Source organism: Bufo gargarizans, chromosome 7 (genome assembly GCF_014858855.1).
Source record: "Bufo gargarizans isolate SCDJY-AF-19 chromosome 7, ASM1485885v1, whole genome shotgun sequence".
Lineage (NCBI taxonomy): Eukaryota > Metazoa > Chordata > Amphibia > Anura > Bufonidae > Bufo > Bufo gargarizans.
Genome location: NC_058086.1, coordinates 68,380,221 through 68,402,890, shown reverse-complemented (window position 1 = coordinate 68,402,890; position 22,670 = coordinate 68,380,221). Strand labels below are relative to the sequence as shown.

The following is a 22,670-nucleotide window of genomic DNA, read 5'->3' as shown; positions in this document are numbered from 1 at the left end:
TCCATCACAAGCGGGAGGAGGTGCAGGTCATGAACACGAGGACTCCAGAGATGGGGTCCAGCACTGATTTTAGGTGAAAACAATGATCAGAAATAAGTTAGCGTGCCGAAGAATCAGGCTCTCTGACACCAATTTATACTGCGGCCCAGACCTGGGGACAGATTCCCTTCAAAAGTAGCTGTCTATGGCTGCACCTTCCCATTACAGCTTATCTGAAGAACTACAGCTCTGGAGCACAGACCGCAGCTATACAGCACAAATACTGAGCCAACTACACTGCTGTTCATGAAGTGGTAGTGTGTCGCTAAAGCGAAGGAGCAACTGCCAACAGTTTTAATGACAAACAGGAAATCTCAGCAAACTTGGAACCTAAAAACGATGTTCTTTTTGGGCGGGGAACCTCTGTAATGAGTAATGACCGTCACTTTCCTCCACCAACAGTATCATAAAAATAACTATTCACATTTTAACAGTTCTCTTTTTTATCAGTGGGGGTCCAAGTGGTCAGATTGTCACAGATTACACTGTCAGTCGTATTTAAAGGGCCCCCTGTCCGTGGAGGCTACGCCTGTGAGAAATCACGGATATAAAATGTGGAGGCTTGCGCTTGCTTTACTGATGTACGCAGCGCTACTGTGCCCCATGTATCACGCCCAGATGGCACCAGAGATGACATATGAAAATTACGTCGCCCCAGATGGCGATAACGTTTCAGACACGTCCTTCTACTTGACCTTTTCCTGGCCCAAGGGCTCATCTACCCACCGGACATAACCCAACAACCTGGGTCGTCACAAATCCAAAATACAGCACCTACACCCCATGTAGGGTTGTTTCGGTACCAAAAGTTTGATTCAGTTTTGATATCATTAAAAAGTATTGCGATACTCGATACCATGCGAAAAAAATAAAACACCCAAAAAAAGCTGCGTGCATTCTGCATTTTATGGAACGTCCGGCCCATAATCGAACAGTCCTATCCTATTTTTTGGGGGGACAAGGTGACCAAAAAAAATGGCGAATCGCACAGTTTTTCTTTTCTTTTTTTATTTTACAGCATTCACCGCATAGGAGATATTTTTAAATATTTTAATAGTTTGGACTTTTCGGATGTGGCGATATGTAATATTTTATTTATTGTTTATATATTTTATATGTAAAATTGGGAAAGGGCGTGATTTATACTTAATATTTTGGTGTGTGTTTTTTTTTTGTTACAGTTTATTTAATAACTATTTCCCCCTTAGGGGCTACAACCCTGAATCTTTTCATTCCTTGTCCTATTCACCCTAATAGAGATCTCTCAGGGTGAATAGGACCTCACACTCTCCCTGCTGCCCTGTGCATAGTACACACAGCAGCAGGGAGCTGACTATGGGAGCCAGGGTTTCAGCAGCGTCCTGGCGGCCATGGTAACCGATCGGAGCCCCGCAATGACACTGCTGGGGCTCCGATCAGAAGCTGCCACTGCCACCAATGAGAGGAGGTGAGGGGACTCTGTGGCCACTGCCACCAATTATTTTAATACTGGGGAGGCGACAGGTGCACTGCACCACTAATGTTTTTCCAATGTTTTTAATACTGGGGAGAGGGGGGAAGGGCGCACTGCGCCACCAATGATAATTAATGTTTAATATATAAATACAGCCGTAATATACAAATACTAACGTTTAACACATTGCAAATGCAGGCGGCGGCAGAAACACATTGCCGGCACCCTGCCTCTGACAGGGCGCTGTGATCCGCGGCAGTTAACCGCCGCACCTGAGGGGTTATTTGCCGTGGATCGCAGCGCCCTGTCAGGGGTCGGGTGCCGGCAGTGTGTTTCTGCCGCTGCCGGCATTTGTATATTAAACGTTAGTTATCATTGGTGGCGCAGTGGTGACAGCCCCTCCCCTCCTCCGCACTCTCATTGGTGGCAGCGGCAGCACAGGGGGGAGGGAGAGACGGCTTCCTTCTTCCCTGTGCTGCTGAGAGCAGCGCGATCCATATTCTCTGATACTGCACAGCCTGAGCCTAGTCTCGATAAAAGAAAAATCCCGGTATCGTATCGATACCGGGCTAAATGTATTGATTAGGTATCGAAAGTTCGATACCCGAAAGAACCCTATCCCCATGTGTGTCTTTTATTGTATTTGGTAGATGCCGTGTTATGGCGGCACTATACAGCGACACAGGTCCACGCTATGCCATATAGATGACGTGTGCTATGGTACCCACTGAACCCAAACTTCCAATCTGCAGGCCAGAAGAGACAGCAGGCACAATCTGGATTGAAAAGAAAAAACTGGTTCTGGGGTTCATTGGCAACAATCTGATTTGCCGCTGATCTGCATTAAAGGGGTTATCTTATGATTAATGTAAAAAAATGAAAATTAGACATCATATAGCACATGGCAATCTCTTTCTAACAAAGCCAGAACCAGCCCTGTACCTGACATGGGTCCATAGATCTCCCCATTCAGTACTCTGCTAGATATATTTGAAGCTGGCAGCTTAAGGGGCGTGCCCTTTCTACTGCCGTTGGTGGCAGTTAGGATGGAACTGAACATGTGCTTCCCTCTGAGTGAGCAGGACAGAGAAATAAGAAGAAGAGCAAACAGCAGGTGGCGCTGTACAGATAGATTTCAGTGAATATGTTTTTAGTTACATGGAATTAGAAAAGTATTCAGATCCAGGAGCTGGTTTGTAAACTGTAGAATATTTTTCATGGGACAACCCATTTGAGAAGCAAGTGGTGAGAGCGCTGCCTGGCACTGCCCCATTCACTTGGCATGCTTCTTCATGCTTTTCTATTATAAAGCAATCATATAGCTATAAAGCTTGTAAAACTGTATTTGTTGGCATCTCTCTTACGCTTGATACCGGGCATCTGCCAGACTATATTGGCATCCTCTGCAGTGCCCTGGAAAATAGCTGAATGTGGCATCACCCCTGTGAACATCGTGACAGAGAAGCGCCATACTAGTGCATATACCACTACAGACCCTTCACTACTATTTCCAGCCATAGTCCAATGTGGATCACATTGTTCTTAAAGGGGTGGTCCGGTTGGAAAGACTTGAGAGATGTGACAGGTTACAAAGCAGGAGGAGCTGAGCAGATCGATATATAGTTTTATAGGGAAAGATTCAGTAAAACTTGCAATTTATTCATTTAAATTCCTGCTCATTCTGGTCTTTGAAGTCCAGGAGGCGGTCCTATCAGTGATTGACAGCCTTCACTCTATGGCTGTGTATACCGAGAGCTGTCAATCACTGATAGCTCCGCCTCCTGGACTTCAATGAGCAGGAATTTAAATGAATAAAAATTGCAAGTTTTACTGAATCTTTCCCTATAAAACTATATATCGATCTGCTCAGCTCCTCCTGCTCTATAACCTGCGGCCTGACTAAATTCAATGTGACACATCCTTTAAAAAGAAAAAAAAAGGGTCATAATGGCCAAAAAAAACAAGAGGAGTGATCCTCATCGATCCTCCGCTGCTCCCTACTTCCTAGCTCCTCACAACACACAGGAAATGGCGGATCGGACCATCACTGGTTGAGGCGCGTCACTGCTGTGACCAGTGATTGGCTGAGTGAGGAGAGGAAGTAGAGACCAGTGGGGACCCAGAAACAGTCAGTACGAGGGCTGAGGGGGACCACTACGGTAGACATAGTCATCTACCAGCCCGACAGCCCCTTTAACTACTACTGGAAAGCAACAGGAAAGATTCTCAGTAAGAAATGCGTCAAATTTAAATTGTGACCAAATTTGGTGCCAAATCAATGCGTAGCGGCCAGGCCATGAAGGAGCCACAGATTACACACCTAAAGGTCCACTCACACGTCCGTAAGTGTTCTGCGGATCCGCAAAACATGGACACTGGCAATGTGCATTCCGCAATTTGCGGACCGCACATCGCCGGAACTATAACAGAAAATGCCTAATCTTGTCCACAATTGTGGACAAGAATAGGACATGTTCTATTTTTTTCCGGAAATGGAAGCACGGATGCGAAAGTGCGGATCCGCAAATGCGGATAGCACATTCCGGCCCTATTGAAACAAAATTGCGGAACGGATGCGGACGTGTGAATAGACCCTAAGACTCATCAACACTAGTGCCAAGAAAAACTGGCTTAGTTGCCCATTGCAACCAATCAGATCGATCTTTTCATTTCGCAAGGGAGATCAGAAAAATGAAAGGCGGAATCTGATTGGTTGCTAGAGGCAACTAAGCTATTTTTCCTTTACCCCCCACCCCCAGTCCATAAATGTACGTGAAAGACTCCAGTAACGTAGCGCGGAGGATCGCTGGCATGCAAAGAACTTTTCGCTAACTAAATGAGAGCTAAATGAAAAGTAGATCATTCACGGCATAAAAGGAGCCAATAAAGTGACAACAATCCAGACATAAGGCTCGGGGAAATTGACAGATTAAAAAGGCGCGCTGCTTCCTTCACGCAGTGAAATTCTATGTTAGATAGAGAATTACTGGCATCAGATTTTCCCCATTATGTAATGAATGCCTTTTACTAGGCGCAAATCCGCACACGCTGCTGCTCTTTATCCTTTCGTTTGCCTTCTAGGTGGGAAAACGTAAGTGATAAATAAAAAAAATAAAAGATTTACGAGCTATGGGCGCAGGGTAGGCCATAAAACATGACATAGTCTGATCATCACCATTCTCCGGAGGCTTCCTACACACCTTGTGGAATACGCAGCAGATCAGACAAATCTCATCTACACTTTGCTTTTTACTTTGCGATTTTTGGTGCAGATTTTACCCATTTTAATGGAAGGCCGGCAAAATCGCCTCAAATCTGCAGCCAAAAGACGGAGACGTGAACTCAGCCCTAGGGCTCATGCACACGACCGTTGTTGTTTTGCGATACGCCGTGTGTATTCCACAGAATGGCCCTAATAGAACAGTCCTACCCTTGTCCTTAATGTGAACAATAATTATTATAGGACATGTTCTATTTTTTTTGTGGCTATGCGGACACGGAATGCACACACAGTCATCTCCATTTTTTTGAGGCCCCATTGAAGTGAATGGTTCCGCACACGGACCACAAAAAACAAACACAGACAAAAAATACGTTCCTGTGCATGAGCCTTTAGGTGTGGAAACTGTGTGTTTTGTGTGGATTTCTCCCTTTTCAATGGAAAGGTGAGATCTGCGGATAATCCGCATCAAATCCACACCAAAAAATGCATAAAAACATGAGAAATAGTGCGGATTTATGAGCGTTTTTCTTCATGTGGAATTTCTACATATAAATCTGCACCATGTGCACGCACCCTGAGGCCGCCTGCACACATTGCAGAATATGCACGGATTCCCATGCGGAAAAACCGCTGCGTAGCTAATCTCATGTGCACTTTGCGGTGTGGATTTCACCCTTTCCCAATGAAGGGTGAGATCGGCAGCAAATCTGTATCCAAACTCCATTGTTAGAAATTGGGGATTTTGGTGCGGATACGGTAAAACGGATCACCCGCGCTCGTGTGCAGGAGGTCTTAGGGCTCATTTCTCAGCACTGCCATAGAAGTCTTTCTTCTCTAGGTTTTGGCATAACACTTCTTTCCCTCCCTCTTCAAGCCTCCAACTCCACCCCACCCAAAACTTACTTCCATTACCGAATAATTGGCAGCAATCTAATATTATAATAAAACCATTTAATAAGCAGAAGCGTTAAAGGAGCGTGCTTCATCGACGACGTAATGTGAAATTTCTGGATATCCGCTGATCAGATATCTAGGCCGTGCAGCAGTGTCACGGCCCAGCAGATTGTCAGCGTTCACTCTTTGGGTCCTGTAAGTAAACTACTTAATACGTGATTGGGAGACTCCCTGTCCATCCAGACATACATTTCTTCTTCTTCTACTGCCGAGGTTTGCTAAGTATCTAAAGCGATAAAGAGCACTGAGGGAGTTTCCTCAGGTTCTTACAAATCGAGAGACAAGAATTTGGTAACATGCAGGTAATTTATTGGTAGTTATTCAGCTGCAGATTGAGGTGTACAAGTCTGCTGAGACTGCTCGCTGCGAGAGAGAAGGAGAGCTGCTGCATTCACATTCTGAGCACAGAGTTGTAAATACTGGTGAATAAAGAAAGTATGACTTTGTGTGAAGCTGACAGCAGTTTACAGACATATAGCTTCTACATGTATATTGTTTACTTCATATGTTGAGCAGGGAGATCAGACAGGGAGGTCGGTGCCGGAACTACCATTGTGCAGTGGATGAAGCTGGTAAATGCAGCACTGCTCCCACTCACTTCAATGGGAGCAGCACTGCAGTAAGCAACCCTGTCCATTACACACTTCCAGCACCGAGGCTGCTCTCCAACAGCTGATCAGCAGGGGTGTGGGGTCAGACCCTGACAATCTTGGGGATAGGCCATCAATAGTAAAGTAGTGGACAACTCCTTTAAGGCCTCCATACATATTAGATTATCGTTGACCAAACCTACCATCTTTGGTGGGGCTGACCAATCATTTAATGTTTATAGGGGCCTCATAACTCTCCCTCGGGCAACTACTATCCTTTTGTTCTGTTGCCAGAGATGTCCGGCACTGCTTTATTCCTCTAATCATTGAAAATACATGCACACTCAGCCAAATCGAGCATGCGTGTACGTGGGTGAGTTGGGAGAAATTGCTGACAGCTATTGAAGGTGAATGGGCAACCTTAGTGACTAATGGTAGTCCTCCCTTTAAGCCCCCATTGGAGACGTGAAAACGCCACTAACGGAGGTGCACTGACAGCAGAAAATACCGCCATATTTTAGACAGATCAGAAATTCGTCAGGTTGGAAGATAAAGATGAGACTGGCTTAGCAGACTCTTCTTCTTAAGGTCCGCCGTCTGCCGAGTGACAAATCAATTTAAGACATTGGCCTTCAACTGTCGGCAGTGTGACTGCCGTGGGCGCTGGGGTAAGACATAAAACAAATCCATAATGTATTATCTACAGCCTCCAAATACAAAAATGATATGTGGGGAAGGAACCCAGTCATTTAAACGACAAATAGTCTAAATAAGATCACACGGGTCAGAGATGGACTCCTCATATATAACGGAAACATCGGCAGGGGCACGTCTGTCAGTACCCCCAAAATCCACATATTTAGTAGTGGTTGTGCATTCAGGACAACTCCTCTCTATACACAGGAAAACCTCACCAGGAGATCACTCCCTCCGAAAAAAACATCCATTCCCCTACCCTGTTAAAGGGGTACTCTGGTAAGAAGTTACCCCCTATCCACAGAATAGGGGATAATATTTATATTGGGGGGGGTCTGACGATGGGTATCCCCTTCTCTCACAAGAGCAAAGGCCCTATACCCCCGATGTGAATGAGGCAGCTGGCTGAGCATGCACGTCGCTGTTCCATTCATTCCCTATGGGACTGCTGGAGGTAGGTGGATGCAGTACTCAGCTATGAATGGAGCAGACACACGCATGTACGACCGGCAACTCCATTCATTTCAGGGGAGCTGCAAGGGGCAAGTGATCGTGGGGGTTCCAGTGGTAGGACCCCACTCAGGGGTGCGGAAATCGTATCGCCCGACTCCTGGGACATGCAGTTACGGGCGCCGGGCAGGTAGTTTGTTCAGTTGCTTTGTTTACCGGAGCAGTGGATCGGCGACGAGCTGGGGGCGTGGAGCGGCAGTGACCGAGCAGTGGGCGTAGAGCAGTGACGCAGCCGCGGTGACAGAGCGGGGGTGGGCATGGCGTAGTGACAGCGTGGGGAAGAAGAAATGACGGAGCTGGAGGGGTGGGAGCAATGAAAGGCTCTGTCACGTCTCCGGCTCGGGGGAGGAGCAGTGATAGAGCCGTGACAGAGCCAGGGGCATTGATGGAACTCTCAACTCTGCCAGCGTCCCTCAGAGGACCCCCTTTCTGCAGGTGTTGTCAAACTGGGAAGGTGAGGGGGGCAAATGAACTGAACCCCTTAAATGGGGACAGAGGGAATAAAACGTAACATTTAATAGGTAATAATTAGAATAAATGGCGCAAAAATAAAAATCACAAAACACAAATAAGACCTAGTGTGGGCCTAGACAAATGCAGGGTATTGCCAGTATAGACAAGGAAAAGGAACGTCAGGCCAGTATGGCTCAAAAACAGGCACTGAGAGGGGCCAGTGGGCCCAATCGGGCTCAGAGTGCGGCGGTCGGGCCAGTGGGACCTGACAACCAATTACTGCCACAGAAGGACCTGTAGTGCTAGCGTGCCAGTGGGCCGCATTAGCACAGTAATGTACTGCAAGGAAGCATAGCACGGTCCCTGTGGGGCCCAAAACGTAGGGTACAAACTATGGGGCTGTCGGCGAGGGGGGTCCTTTCCATGCCACATCAGCAGCTAATTTGCCTAAACCACCTAGAGGTACGGGTAGTAATGTGCTAGGAGCAAGAGTGTGCAGTGCACTAAACTAATTGCCGTGATCACATTAAGGCCTCGTTCACACCAGGCAGTGCGTTCCGGCCTGATTCTGTCCAGAATGCACTGCACCGCCGGCTAACTATATTGTGGGGCAGGAGGGGGCGCAGTGGTCTGCTGAAGTGATTGGCACCATAACCATGCCCAATGGCTGCACAGGATCCAAGGCACATTATGCCTGCGGTCCATTCCAAACAAAATGCTGTGAGCAGCATTGTGACCGGACCTCAGGCATAATTGTGCCTTGCGATCCCGTGCATCCGATCGCCTGCGGCTACAGTGCCATTCACTTCAATGGATCGTCACGCCCCCTCCTGCCCTACAACATAGTGAGCCGGCCGCGACGTAGTGCATTCTGGACAGAATCATCTGGTGTGAACGAGGACTAAACTTAGAGTCATTTCACACCACAAAGACTGGAACGCAAGCCAGCCGCCCCCCCTGCATAGGGAAGCGTGGCGGTGCATTGAAATATGGTTTTGATTTAAAAAAAAAATATTGTATCAGGACAAGTAGATCGAGCCCCCGCTTTAGTCCTTCGACAAGTAGTTTTTATTATTATTTTTTATTTCCACACCCCTGCCCACTGATCTAATAGTTCTCCCCTATCCCGTGGATGGGGTAGAACGTCAAACAACCGGAATACCGCTTTAATCATCAGAAACATAGTAGTTACCGAAAGCCGATACCGTCTGATCCATTCTCCGCTATCTGACTTCAGCACCAAAAGCCAGAGACATGCAAGATGATGATAGCAGTAGTACCTATATAAGCTCCTGCACACACAACTGTTGTTGTTTCGCGGTCCGCAAATTGCGGGTCCGCAAAACAAGGATACCGGCATTCTGGCGGTAAAGTCCTATCCTTGTCCATAATGCGGACAATAATATGACATGTTCTTTTTTGCGTAATGGCCCCAATGAAGTGAATGGTTCTGCATATGGACCGCCCAAAAAATAAAACTGGACGGACACGAAAAAAAAATAAAACACGTTTATGTGCATGAGCCCCAAGAGGAAAGAATCCGTCATCCTTTTCATGGCACTTCCTCCTAATGGTATTTAACACAGAAGCATTTTATGGCAGCGCACGATTGGTACGACTACCGCTACGAAGAAACAATATAGTCATAATTAAACTGCAAACACAATTACTTTTCTAATTACGGATTTCTCTCGCCAGACAAATTTTAAAAGGAAACATAAGTAACCACCGATCATAATATCAGAAAACATGTGCAGGTGATCTCCTCGCGCAGTATGGCGGCATAGAAGACAGTACAGTACATGGGTCGGGACACGCAGGGAACACACATGTTTTTCTACATGTTAAATTTCTGGAGAACCCACTCCTGACATATCCATCTCAGTAAGGCCTCCTGCATACGAACGTGTGCGCCCCATGGCCGTGCTGCGGGCCGCAATGCACGAACACCCACCGTGAGGCAGCCGTAGCGGATCGCGGACCCATTCACTTTAATGGGTCCGCGTTCCGGCCGTTCCGCAAAAAGATAGGACATGTTCTATCTTTTTGCGGAATAGAAGTACGGGACGAAACACCACGGAAGCTCTCCATAGTGCTTCCATAGGGTTCCGTTCTGTGCTTCCGCTCCGCACCATTGCGCATCTCCAGATTTGCAGACCCATTAAAGTGAATGGGCTCGCATCAATGATGCGGAATGCACACGGAACAGTGCCCGTGTATTGTAGATCCGCAAATGCGGTCCGCAATACGACCACGGAGCGCACACGTGTGCAATAAGCATAACTACTTCCATCCCCTTTGTAATAATTTAAAGCATCAGTTTTTTTGCCTCTGTGATGCGCTATTCCTTTACTATTCCTACTAGAAGTTCTGAATGAATTCGGCCACGTTCACATCGCCGTTTAGCCTTCTGTTCTTCTGATCCGTCAGACGAAGAGAAAAAAAAAACGGATACATTATTTTGATCATCCGTTGTGCTCATTTTGCATACATTTTTGTCAGTTCCGTCAGAGATCCGTTATTTTAGACGGGAGAAAAGGGACGGAAAAAGAGCGGACGATCAAAATAAAGGATCCGTTTTTCTTTGTTCTGTTCTTCTGACAGTGATGTGAACCCGGCCTAACTAGCATTTTGCATTGAAGGTCTAGATGGGTGTTACCAGTTGGGGGGTGTCCCCTTTAAGGCTACTTTCACACTAGCGTTCGGGGCTCCGCTTGTGAGTTCCGTTTGAAGGCTCTCACAAGCGGCCCCGAACGCTTCCGTCCAGCCCTAATGCATTCTGAGTGGACGCGGATCCGCTCAGAATGCATCAGTCTGGCAGCGCTTGGCCTCCGCTCCGCTCAGCAGGCGGACACCTGAACGCTGCTTGCAGCGTTCGGGTGTCCGCCTGGCCGTGCGGAGGCAAACGGATCCGTCCAGACTTACAATGTAAGTCAATGGGGACGGATCCGTTTGAAGATGACACAATATGGCTCAATCTTCAAACGGATCCGTCCCCAATTGACTTTCAATGTAAAGTCTGGACGGATCCGTCTGAGGCTACTTTGACACTTAGAATCTTTTTTACAATATAATGCAGACGGATCCGTTCTGAACGGATCAACCGTCTGCATTATATGAGCGGATCCGTCTCAGACGGATCCGCTCTGAACGCAAGTGTGAAAGTAGCCTAACTTGGTTTTCCTACCATTGGGGTCCATTCACACGACTGTATCCAATTTGCGGTCCCACACATTCCACCTTGTGTTAGAAATGCCTATTCTTGTCTGCAAAACGGACAATAGGACATTTTTTATCTTTTTTTTGCTTAACCACAGAACAGATATATGGATGTGGACAGCACGCTGTGCTGTCCGCATCTTTTGTGGCCCCCTTTGAAATGAATGGGTCCGCATCTGATCCGCAAGAAATGTAGATCGGATGTGGACTAAAAATACGATTGTGTGAATGGACCCTTAGGCCTCATGTATACGAACGTATATATATTCTTTCCGTGTCCGTTACGGTTTTTGCACACCGTATATGGAACCATTCATTTCAATGGGTCTGCAAAAAAAAACTGAAGTTATTCCGTGTGCATTCCCATTCTGTTTCCGTATTTCCATTCTGCAAAAAAATAGAACATGTCCTATTATTGTCCGCATTACGGACAAGGATAGGACTGTTCTTACAGGGGCCAGCTGTTTCGTTCCGCAAAATACGGAATGCACATGAGCGTCATCCATATTTTTTGCGGACCGCAAAATACATACGATCGTGTGCATGAGGCCTTAGGCCTAGTTAATACATCAGTTTTCTGGTCAGTGATTTCCATTCTAATTATGAGTAGAGAGGAGCGAACTTCCGCTTATGAAATTCGTTCACACTTTGTTTACTGATAAAAGGTGAATTGTATTATGGATTCCGTTACCACGGACCATAACGCGATTCTATGACAGTGTGCCTTTAGAGGCATTCCGTTATTCATTCCGTCATAATAGAATTCTATGGCCTGCATAACGGATCTGTCCAGAGAGGACTCCCCTGCATAATGGAAACGGAACTGATACGTTTTGCAGCCCATAGACGTCTATTATGACGGAATGAATAACAGAATTCCTCTACAGGCATTCCGTTATGCATTCTGTCATAGGATTGCGTTATGGTCCGTGGTAACAGAATCCATAACGCAATTCACATTTTACCACTAAACGAAGCCTGAACGAATTTCAAAATAATGAGCCAATATCCGGTGTGGGTCAAAAACACAGAACAAGAGCAGATCTTTCCATTACAACTGGGAGCTCTCCTGTCACGCCCGGTTTAGGCCACTTTCAGAAGATCGTGCACTTCGTGAAACGCGCTCCGCTTGGGAACATGAATTCCCATAGTGAACACTTTTCTTTTGAGCAGACAGCACAGTATTACGATGATTTATAATGCTGTGTGTCTCTGCCCGACCTCCACTGTAATGATTTGTACTGACGGCATTATGTGAGGTTGGGCAGCGACACACAGCATTATAAATCATTATTAGGCTGCATGCACACGACCGTATGTGTTTTGCGGTCCGGAGGACATCTGTTTTTTTTTTTTTTTCTGGCGGATCAATTGTAACAATGCCTAAAACGAACAAGAATAGAACATGTTCTATTTTTTTTTTGCGGGGCTACGAAATGGACATACTGATGCCGACAACACACGGTGCATTTTTCGCAGACCCATTTAAATGAATGGTTCCGCATCCTATCCGGAAAAAAAAAAAAAAACACGGAACGGATGCGGAAACAAAGTTTGTGTGCATGTAGCCTAACACTGTGTAGTCCAATCAAAAGAGAAGAGGTCACCCTCACACAGTAAACACGCTCGTCTGAAACTGGCCTTAGTATTTCCTTGCATTCCCCCAAAAATAACAATTTTCTTAGAACCTCAATGTGAAGTTCCTCTGTTATTCTTCCTGGAAAAGCACAAATACACTGATAAAACAGAAAACAGCTGATCGATCCTTTATGACGTGATTAGATCTTCCATTAAAAGGGTTGTCTCACATCAGCAATTGGCATTTATCATGTAGAGAAAGTTAATACAAGGCACTTACTAATGTATTGTGATTGTCCATATTGCTTCCTTTGCTGGCTGGATTCATTTTTCTATCATATTGCTTGTTTCCATGGTTACAGACCACCCTGCAATCCATCAGTGGTGGTTGTGCTTGCACAATATAGGAAATAGCACTAGCCTATGTACGCTCCCATGGTCCCGGCCACCAGAGAGGCTGGTGCTTTTTCCTATAGTGTGCAAGCACGACCACCACTGATGGATTGCAGAGTGGTCTGTAACCATGGAAACGAGCAGTGTATAATATGATGGAAAAATTAATCCAGCCAGCAAAGGAAGCAATATGGATAATAACAATACATTAGTAAGTGGCTTATACTAACTTTCTCTACATGATAAATGCCACTTACTGAAGTCAGAAAACCCCTTTAGGGTAAATGCACACGTTCAGGATTCATGTGAGGTGAATCCGCACTGAAATACGCAGGAGTTCGCAGGCAAATTCGTGCGGTCAATCCACATCAATTGGTGCGGATCTGCATGCGGATTTGGTGCGGAACGAAGAAAATCCGGTCAGGAAAAATAAAATAAATTGACATGCTGCGGATTCTAAAATCCGTACCGCAGGTCAAAATCCACGCAGGAAAAATCTGCATCGTGTGCATTGAGAATTTCAAATTCTCATAGAAAACAATGTACATGACCTACAGGGCAGATTTTCCGCACACAAATCCGTGCACAGTCCTGATCGTGTGCATTTAGCCTTAATGTCTGCTGGGACCCCCCCCCCCCCGATGCATGTAAAGCGAGGACAGAAATGCACATCGCAGGCTACCGTTATATCGTTTACACTAGCATAGATTTTAGGAGATGCCGTCCTCTCGCTCCTCTCTCCTTCTCCTGTTTTAGCCTCCGGACCTCAACGTCATGAATAAAATATCTAGGTAAAGAAAAGGCCCATCACGGCTTGCGGAGAGAATCCTTGACATTGAAGTCGGCCTCCATTAGCACAGGACACGGTATCTGCCGTCCCCCGCACCCTGCTGCACATGCAATGCACCACGTCGTGGGGGCGACCACCAATGTCATAGGATGCAACCGGCAGAAAAATCTAATAGTCCTGCGTGGATGAGTACACAGTGAGCCACGATGCAGAGCTGCCGTCATCCGGACCCACGCCTGCTAATTGCTGGAGAAAATAGGAGCAGAAAATAGGGCCGCAACGACATCAAAGCACGGCCCTTCCCCATCTCAGAGAAGGCGGCAGCTCGAGGGTTAAATAACAGGTCCAAATAGGCTCTTACTGAAAATATATATATAGCGCCCCGTATGCGTCTTTATTTGTATACCTATGGAATAATGCAGTCTTCTACGCTACCGCACAACCGACATACGGTGCGAAGGACCCTCTTTTGACCTCCGTAGGATGTATAACGCGTTTTGGCCTACGTATGGAGAGCTTTTTAGAGATTACAAGCAAAGTGTCGGCTCCAAGCATGTGAACAGAGCCCAATATAACGCGCTATGCTGCTCGCTGCAAATCTGCTTAAGGGCACATCCAGACGGCCGTATGAATGAGTCCCCATCCATTCCGCAATTTTGCGGAACAGGTGCGGACCTATTCATTTCAATGGAGCCCCAAAGATGCGGACAGCACACCATCCATGGTTCCGTTCTGCGGCCCCGCAAAAAACATAGAGCATGTCCTATTCTTGACCGCGATTGCGGAAAGGATATAGGCATTTTCTGTTATAGTTACGGCCATCCGCAAAACACTACAGCCGTGTGAATGCGCCCTAACAGATACATGAATGGGAGGTACAGTATAGGCCCCTATATGATAAATGGGTTCTCTGGGCCAGTACCTAAAGAACCTCTATCAGATAACCTGCAGACAGAAGGCACTGTGAGCAGAACCTCTCCTTCCTTCGTCCTTCCGATTCCACATGACTGCTTAAAGGGGTTTATCCAACGTCTAAACATGCCCGCTCCCTGGCACCCACATCGCTCCTGATCCCCGCACAGGCGTTGGGAGGCTCGTCCTATTCTTGTCCGTTTTATGGACAAGGATAAGACTGTTCTATAGAGGGCCGGACGATCCGTTCTGCAAAATGCGGAATGCACATGGCCGGTAACTGTGTTCTGCGGATCCGCAATTACAGCCATGTGCATGAGCCCCAAGGGTGCCTTCACACATTGCGGAAAATTCTGCCAGAAAATTGCAGATTTTTCCATGTGCAGTATGGTGCAGATTCTGTCTCCATTCAATTCAAAGGCAGACTGATTCTGCAGAATAAAACACTGCGGAAAAATCTGCAACAAAATCTGCGGAGATTTTGTTGCAGATTTTTCCACTGCAAAATCAGGGTCCATTCACACGTCCGTGAATGTGTCCGCATCCGTTCCGCGGACCCATTCATTCTATATGGGGCAGGAATGGATGCGGATAACACACAGTGTGCTGTCCACATCCGCATTTCCGGAGCGTGCCCCCGATCTTTCGGTCCGCGGCAATTGCGGACAAGAATAGGAAGTTCTATGGGGGTGCCGGCCAGGTGTATTGCGGATCCACTATACACTACGGACATGTGAATGGACCCTCAGTCTGCCATAGAAATCTTGGTGGTGCAGATTTTCTGGCAGAATTTTCCGCAACGCGTGAAGCACCCAAACTGGCTGCAGGCTCTTATTCTGATCAACTCTTGCTGCTAAACCCCTTTTCGACCTCTGGCGTACACGTACGGCAGAAATTGGGTCTTTAAAGATGGCACTGGCTCCAGTGCTGTCATACCTGGAGCTAATGTCTGCGATCGGCATTATCGACAATTGTACACATTTAACCCCTCAGACGCTGCGTTCAATTGTGACCACGGCATCAGGGTCAGCTTTCTCTGTTAGGGCTCAAACAGTTCGCCAGTGTGGCAATCGGGGGAGCCGTTTGGTCCTTGTGGTAGCCTTGGTCCCTCTGAACGATCCGAGGCTACCACAACTATAGGCTGCAATGGTAAATCATTGCAGTCTAAGACACAAGCAATCTAATGATCACATGTTCAGGTTCTCGGCAGAGTGTAAAAAAGGAGGGGAAAAAAGTTTTAAAAAATATTTTAGAAAAATAAAATAATTTCAAAAAGAAAATAAATATCATTTTCCCAGCCACATCTCAAAATACCCAAACTATTAAAATATGAAAGTATTTATCCCACACACACAGTGAAGTAACAGAAAAAAAAAAAAAATTCAGACAATTTCCTGTTCTTTCGTCTCTTTACCTCCCCAAAAGAAATTAAATGAAAAGTGATCAAAAAAGGCAAACAAACTCCAAAATGGTATCATTTAGAATGTTTCCTCACTACACAGTATGCCATATTACATGCTGCTGTTAGAAAGTACGACTTCATACGGCTATGCGAATGGAAAAATTTACAAAATTACGGCTCTGGGAAGGCAGGGAGCGAAAAACGAAAAAGCAAAAACAGAAAATCCCAGGGTCTTGAAAGGGTTAATCTAGAGCAGGAATCTGCAAACTCCGCCACTCCAGCTTTTCTGAAACTACAACTCCCAGAATCTTCCTTTCGCTTCACTATAGGAGTTTCAAGAACCGCCAAGTAACTGTGCATGCTGGGAGTTGTAGTTTCACAGCAGCTGAAGTGCAGAGATCCCTGATGTAGAGGCAGCTCAACAGAAAGACAGAAGCACATCGGGTGGTGAGGTCAGAGGAGAAGCCTGCAGCCAATCGGGCGGTCACATGATGCCAGCTGGGTGCGCAGAATCGGCAGAGAACCTATTAAAGCGTCTTCTGTCCACGGGTCAGCTGAAGGAGACATTTCAGGTCCAGACTCGGAGAACCCCTTTAATGCGCTAGGATCTCCGGGACCATAGCCTTACAGAGGAGCTCTGTGGTTTCCACCTCCTCCGGCCAATGTGAATACAGCACAACGTACACCGCACATTTCTGTACGCTCCACCAGACATTATTCTCAGGCAACAGACCTCCCGAAAACAACCCAAACATTTTAGGCCGGCAGCAAATTTCTAGACACGTTATCTACCAGTTGTGAAGACAGGGCCCCGAGATCTCGGCTGTACAGCGTAGCACCTTGTAAGGCTTCCTTCACATCCTCATCGCAGATTCCTTGGAGGAGAAAACAGCGGAGAAGACTCCCCAAGAGAAAGCGACAAACCTCAAAAAGTTTGTCTGGTAGGCGCAGGATGCTGGCGCGTCAGACCTCGTTCACACAGGGCGTCTCTGACTAACTAGAGCCTAAGCAGAGTCCTCGCCTTTTCATCATCCTTTTCCTCGAGAGGTTTACGCGTTTCAAGCAATGACACGTTCAGCATTACCCGGCTGTCGCCCATCTTCGCCCTGTACCACACCACCACCCCCTGGTCTCAGAGGCTTTCCCAACCTCTTTATTGCAGAAGAGATGTGACGAGCAGCCTTCCAGGACGCGATCTATCGCACCTCCCTTAGTGGCACGCTCCGTAAAGGAAAATCGAAACATTTACTGGTCCGGCGTGCACTGGCAGGGGGCAGAGATGCCTCGGAGGGGGGGCTGGTATTATCCATACCAGCTACGGCCTGGGCACCCTGTACAGATAAGCATCTCTCCGAGGCTTCTGGACCCGATCTCGGCGGCTTCGCTGTGGCGCTTGCCTCGGCCAGGAAAGCGTTAAGGGAGCACAAGCTCTTTATTGTTCGCCTGTCAATGAAGCAGCCGGAGCGAGACCAGCTGATCCCCATTCACTGCCACTAGAGCCATTCACAGCGGGCAGCAGCTTTCCCCCCCGATGGTGCAGACCGCCACAAGCGGTGGACAGCCAGGACCCTCTCCAAACAGCTGCGTGCCCGCAATCCAAACCACATACGTCCGGGGCGCACAAGTTTATCCCATCGGCATGTCCATACGCGCACCCTCTACACCTGACGTCATCTATTATGGTCCCCTGTAGCGCATCCTATCATGACATGGCTGACTGTTCATGGCATGTCACTGTCTCATTGTGGCCCCAGGGGGGCTGCCCATCAACCCGTAGTATCGTAATCCATCATCACCACACGGATTCGAAAATGGACGGTGGAAATGGTTGGACTCTAGGGGATACTAAGGGCAGAAGCTGTCATGGGGAGCAGGGCCACATCTACCACATAAAGTCACAGGAGAGGGGTCCTGAGGAGGACAAACCACCAAGTAACAATAGAGGACCCTCCATGGGCATGTGAGGAGGACATGTCAGGCAGCACAATGCCAGCTCCAGAGGAAGCAGCAGAAGACATGGAGGCGGCAGCCGCTTGTCATTCCCACCAAAAACAAACAGCGCTAATGATAGCGCCAGCAGCTTCACGGTTAATGCCTCCGAGCAGCCCCGGCCAGAGCAGTGTCGCGATAGAGAGCCGCGGAATCGCGCGCGCCGCTCTATCGCGATACACAGGGCGCCTCCGGGAGAACTCCAGCAGCAGCACACAAAAGAGACAAGACGACAATAAGACAGGCGGCAGCCCCCCCCGGGCAGGAGGCCTCTGACGAGAGGGGCCGCCGCTCACCCGGAACACACCCGCTTCCACCCGCTCCGTACCTGCCGTGAAACCAGTCCTTGCAGGCGTCGCACTCGATCATAAACCGGGTCACGTCGTAGGGCAGGCGGCAGATGCAGTACACAGGCACCGTCGCCATGTTAGATCCCCGCTTCACAACAACACTCCCAGGGAGGGACTGACAGGACACCGGGGAAGGAGGGAGGGGGTGCACGGGGAGAGGCGGGAGGACGAGCCGCCTCCGGGACTCCGGATTCGGACACAATGCGGGGAAAAATGCGGGAAAGTTTCCGTGGGCTCTCCCCGAGCTCCTCCCGGATCAGAGCGAGGGAGGCGGCGGCTGAGCGGGGCTCGGAGCGGGGACAGGCTTTGTCTGTGTGCCCCCTGGTGACAGCTCTACACAACCCCGTGCACTGCACACTGTGGAGACTACTGCACCGCACACTGTATAGAATACTGTGCTACACTGTGTATATAATACTGCACTGTATATAATACTGTGCTACACTGTATAGAGCACTGCACACTGTATATAATACTGTGCTACACTGTATAATACTTCACTGCCCACTGTATAGAATACTGTGCTGCACTGCACGCTGTATATAATACTGTGCTACACTGTATAGAGCACCGCACACTGTATATAATACTGTGCTACACTGTATAATACTGCACACTGTGGAGACTACTGCACCGCACACTGTATAGAATACTGTGCTACACTGTATAATACTGCACACTGTATAATACTGCACACTGTAGAGACTACTGCACCGCACACTGTATATAATACTGCACACTGTAGAGACTACTGCACCGCACACTGTATAGAATACTGTGCTGCACTGCACACTGTATATAATAATACTGTGCTACACTGTATAATACTGCACACTGTGGAGACTACTGCACCGCACACTGTATAGAATACTGTGCTACACTGTGTATATAATACTGCACTGTATATAATACTGTGCTACACTGTATAGAGCACTGCACACTGTATATAATACTGTGCTGCACTGTATAATACTGCACACTGTATAATACTGCACACTGTAGAGACTACTGCACCGCACACTGTATATAATACTGCACTGTATATAATACTGTGCTACACTGTATAGAGCACTGCACACTGTATATAATACTGCACACTGTGTATAATACTTCACTGCCCACTGTATAGAATACTGTGCTGCACTGCACGCTGTATATAATACTGTGCTACACTGTATAATACTGCACACTGTATAATACTGCACACTGTAGAGACTACTGCACCGCACACTGTATATAATACTGCACACTGTAGAGACTACTGCACCGCACACTGTATAGAATACTGTGCTGCACTGCACACTGTATATAATAATACTGTGCTACACTGTATAATACTGCACACTGTATATAATACTGCACCGCACACTGTATATAATACTGCACCTCACACTGTATAGAATACTGTGCTACACTGTATAGAATACTGTGCTACACTGCACGCTGTATATAATACTGTGCTACACTGTATAATACTGCACACTGTAGAGACTACTGCACCGCACACTGTATATAATACTGTGCTACACTGTGTATATAATACTGCACTGTATATAATACTGTGCTACACTGTATAGAGCACTGCACACTGTATATAATACTGCACACTGTGTATAATACTTCACTGCCCACTGTATAGAATACTGTGCTGCACTGCACGCTGTATATAATACTGTGCTACACTGTATAATACTGCACACTGTATAATACTGCACACTGTAGAGACTACTGCACCGCACACTGTATATAATACTGCACACTGTAGAGACTACTGCACCGCACACTGTATAGAATACTGTGCTGCACTGCACACTGTATATAATAATACTGTGCTACACTGTATAATACTGCACACTGTATATAATACTGCACCGCACACTGTATATAATACTGCACCTCACACTGTATATAATACTGTGCTACACTGTATAGAATACTGTGCTACACTGCACGCTGTATATAATACTGTGCTACACTGTATAATACTGCACACTGTAGAGACTACTGCACCGCACACTGTATATAATACTGTGCTACACTGTGTATATAATACTGCACTGTATATAATACTGTGCTGCACTGCACGCTGTATAGAATACTGTGCTACACTGTATAATACTGCAGAATACTGCACCGCACACTGTATATAATACTGTGCTACACTGCACACTGTATAGAATATTGCACTGCACACTGTATAATACTGTGCTACACTGTATAGAATACTGCACCTCACACTGTATAGAATATTGCACTGCACACTGTATATAATACTGTGCTACACTGTATATAATACTGCATACTGTCTAATACTGCACTGTATATAATACTGTGCTACACTGTATAGAACACTGCACACTGTATATAATACTGTGATACACTGCACACTGTATAGAACACTGCACCGCACACTGTATAGAATACTGCACACTGTATAGAATACTGCACCTCACACTATATAATACTGTGCTACACTGCACACTGTATATCATACTGTACCTCACACTATATAATACTGTGCTGCACTGCATATAATACTGTGCTGCACTGCATATAATACTGCACCTCACACTGTATATAATACTGCACACTGTATATAATACTGTGCTACACTGCACACTATATAATACTGTGCTACACTGTATATAATACTGCACCTCACACTATATAATACTGCACAATGTATATAATGCCGCACCTCACTCTGTATATAATACTGCACACTGTATAATACTGTACTACACTGCACACTGTATATCATACTGTACCTCACACTATATAATACTGTGCTGCACTGTATATAATACTGTGCTGCACTGTATATAATACTGTGCTACACTGCACACTATATAATACTGTGCTACACTGTATATAATACTGCACCTCACACTATATAATACTGCACTGCACAATGTATATAATGCCGCACCTCACTCTTTATATAATACTGCACACTGTATAATACTGTACTACACTGCACACTGTATATCATACTGCACCTCACACTATATAATACTGTGCTACACTGTATATAATACTGCACACTGTATATAATACTGCACCTCACTTCACACTGTATATAATACTGCACTTCACACTGTATATAATACTGCACTGCACACTGTATATAATTCTGTGCTACACTGCACACTATATAATACTGCTACACTGTATATAGCACTGCACACTGTATATAATACTGCACAATGTATATAATACCGCACCTCACACTGTATATAATACTGCCCTGCACACTGTATATAATACTGTGCTACACTGCACACTATATAATACTGTGCTACACTGTATATAATACTGCACCTCACACTATATAATACTGTGCTACACTGTATATAATACTGCACTGTACAATGTATATAATACTGTGCTACACTGCACACTGTATATAATACCGCACCTCACACTATATAATACTGTGCTACACTGTATATAATACTGCACACTGCATATAATACTGCACCACACACTGTATATAATATCGTGCTACACTGCACACTGTATATAACTCTGTGCCACACACTGTATAACACTGTGCTGTATATAATACTGTGCTACACTGTATATAACACTGTGCTACACTGCACACTGTATAACACTGCACTGTATATAATGCACATCACACTGTATATAGTACTGTGCTACACTGCACACTAATACTACACACTATATAATGCTGCACCTCACACTGTATATAATACTGTTCTACACTGCACACTGTATATAATACTGTGCTACACTGCACACTAATACTACACACTGTGCTACACTGCACCTCACACTGTATATAATACTGTGCTACACTGAACACTAATACTACATACTGTATATAATACTGTGCTACACTGTATATAATACTGCTACACTGTATATAATACTGTGCTACACTGCACACTAATATTACACACTCTATACCACTGCACCTCACACTATATAATACTGTGCTACACTGCACACTAATACACACTGTATAACACTGCACCTCACACTGTATATAATACTGTGCTACACTGCACACTAATATTACACACTGTATACCACTGCACCTCACACTGTATATAATACTGTGCTACACTGCACACTAATACTACACACTGTATA

The 22,670-nt window shown here is 46.2% G+C and overlaps 1 protein-coding gene across 4 annotated transcripts in view; it reads right to left on the bottom strand.

The window, feature by feature from the left end:
• Nucleotides 1-18,843, bottom strand: part of PHF2 (PHD finger protein 2) — a 234,392-nt gene extending 215,549 nt beyond the window's left edge. For all 4 annotated transcript variants that reach the window (XM_044300454.1, XM_044300455.1, XM_044300456.1 and 1 more), the window contains exon 1: nucleotides 18,530-18,843. In XM_044300454.1, coding sequence (XP_044156389.1) covers nucleotides 18,530-18,627 — 98 coding nt within the window. In that variant the 5' untranslated portion in view covers nucleotides 18,628-18,843. The remainder of the gene's footprint in view (nucleotides 1-18,529) is intronic.
• Nucleotides 18,844-22,670: the final 3,827 nt, after the last annotated feature.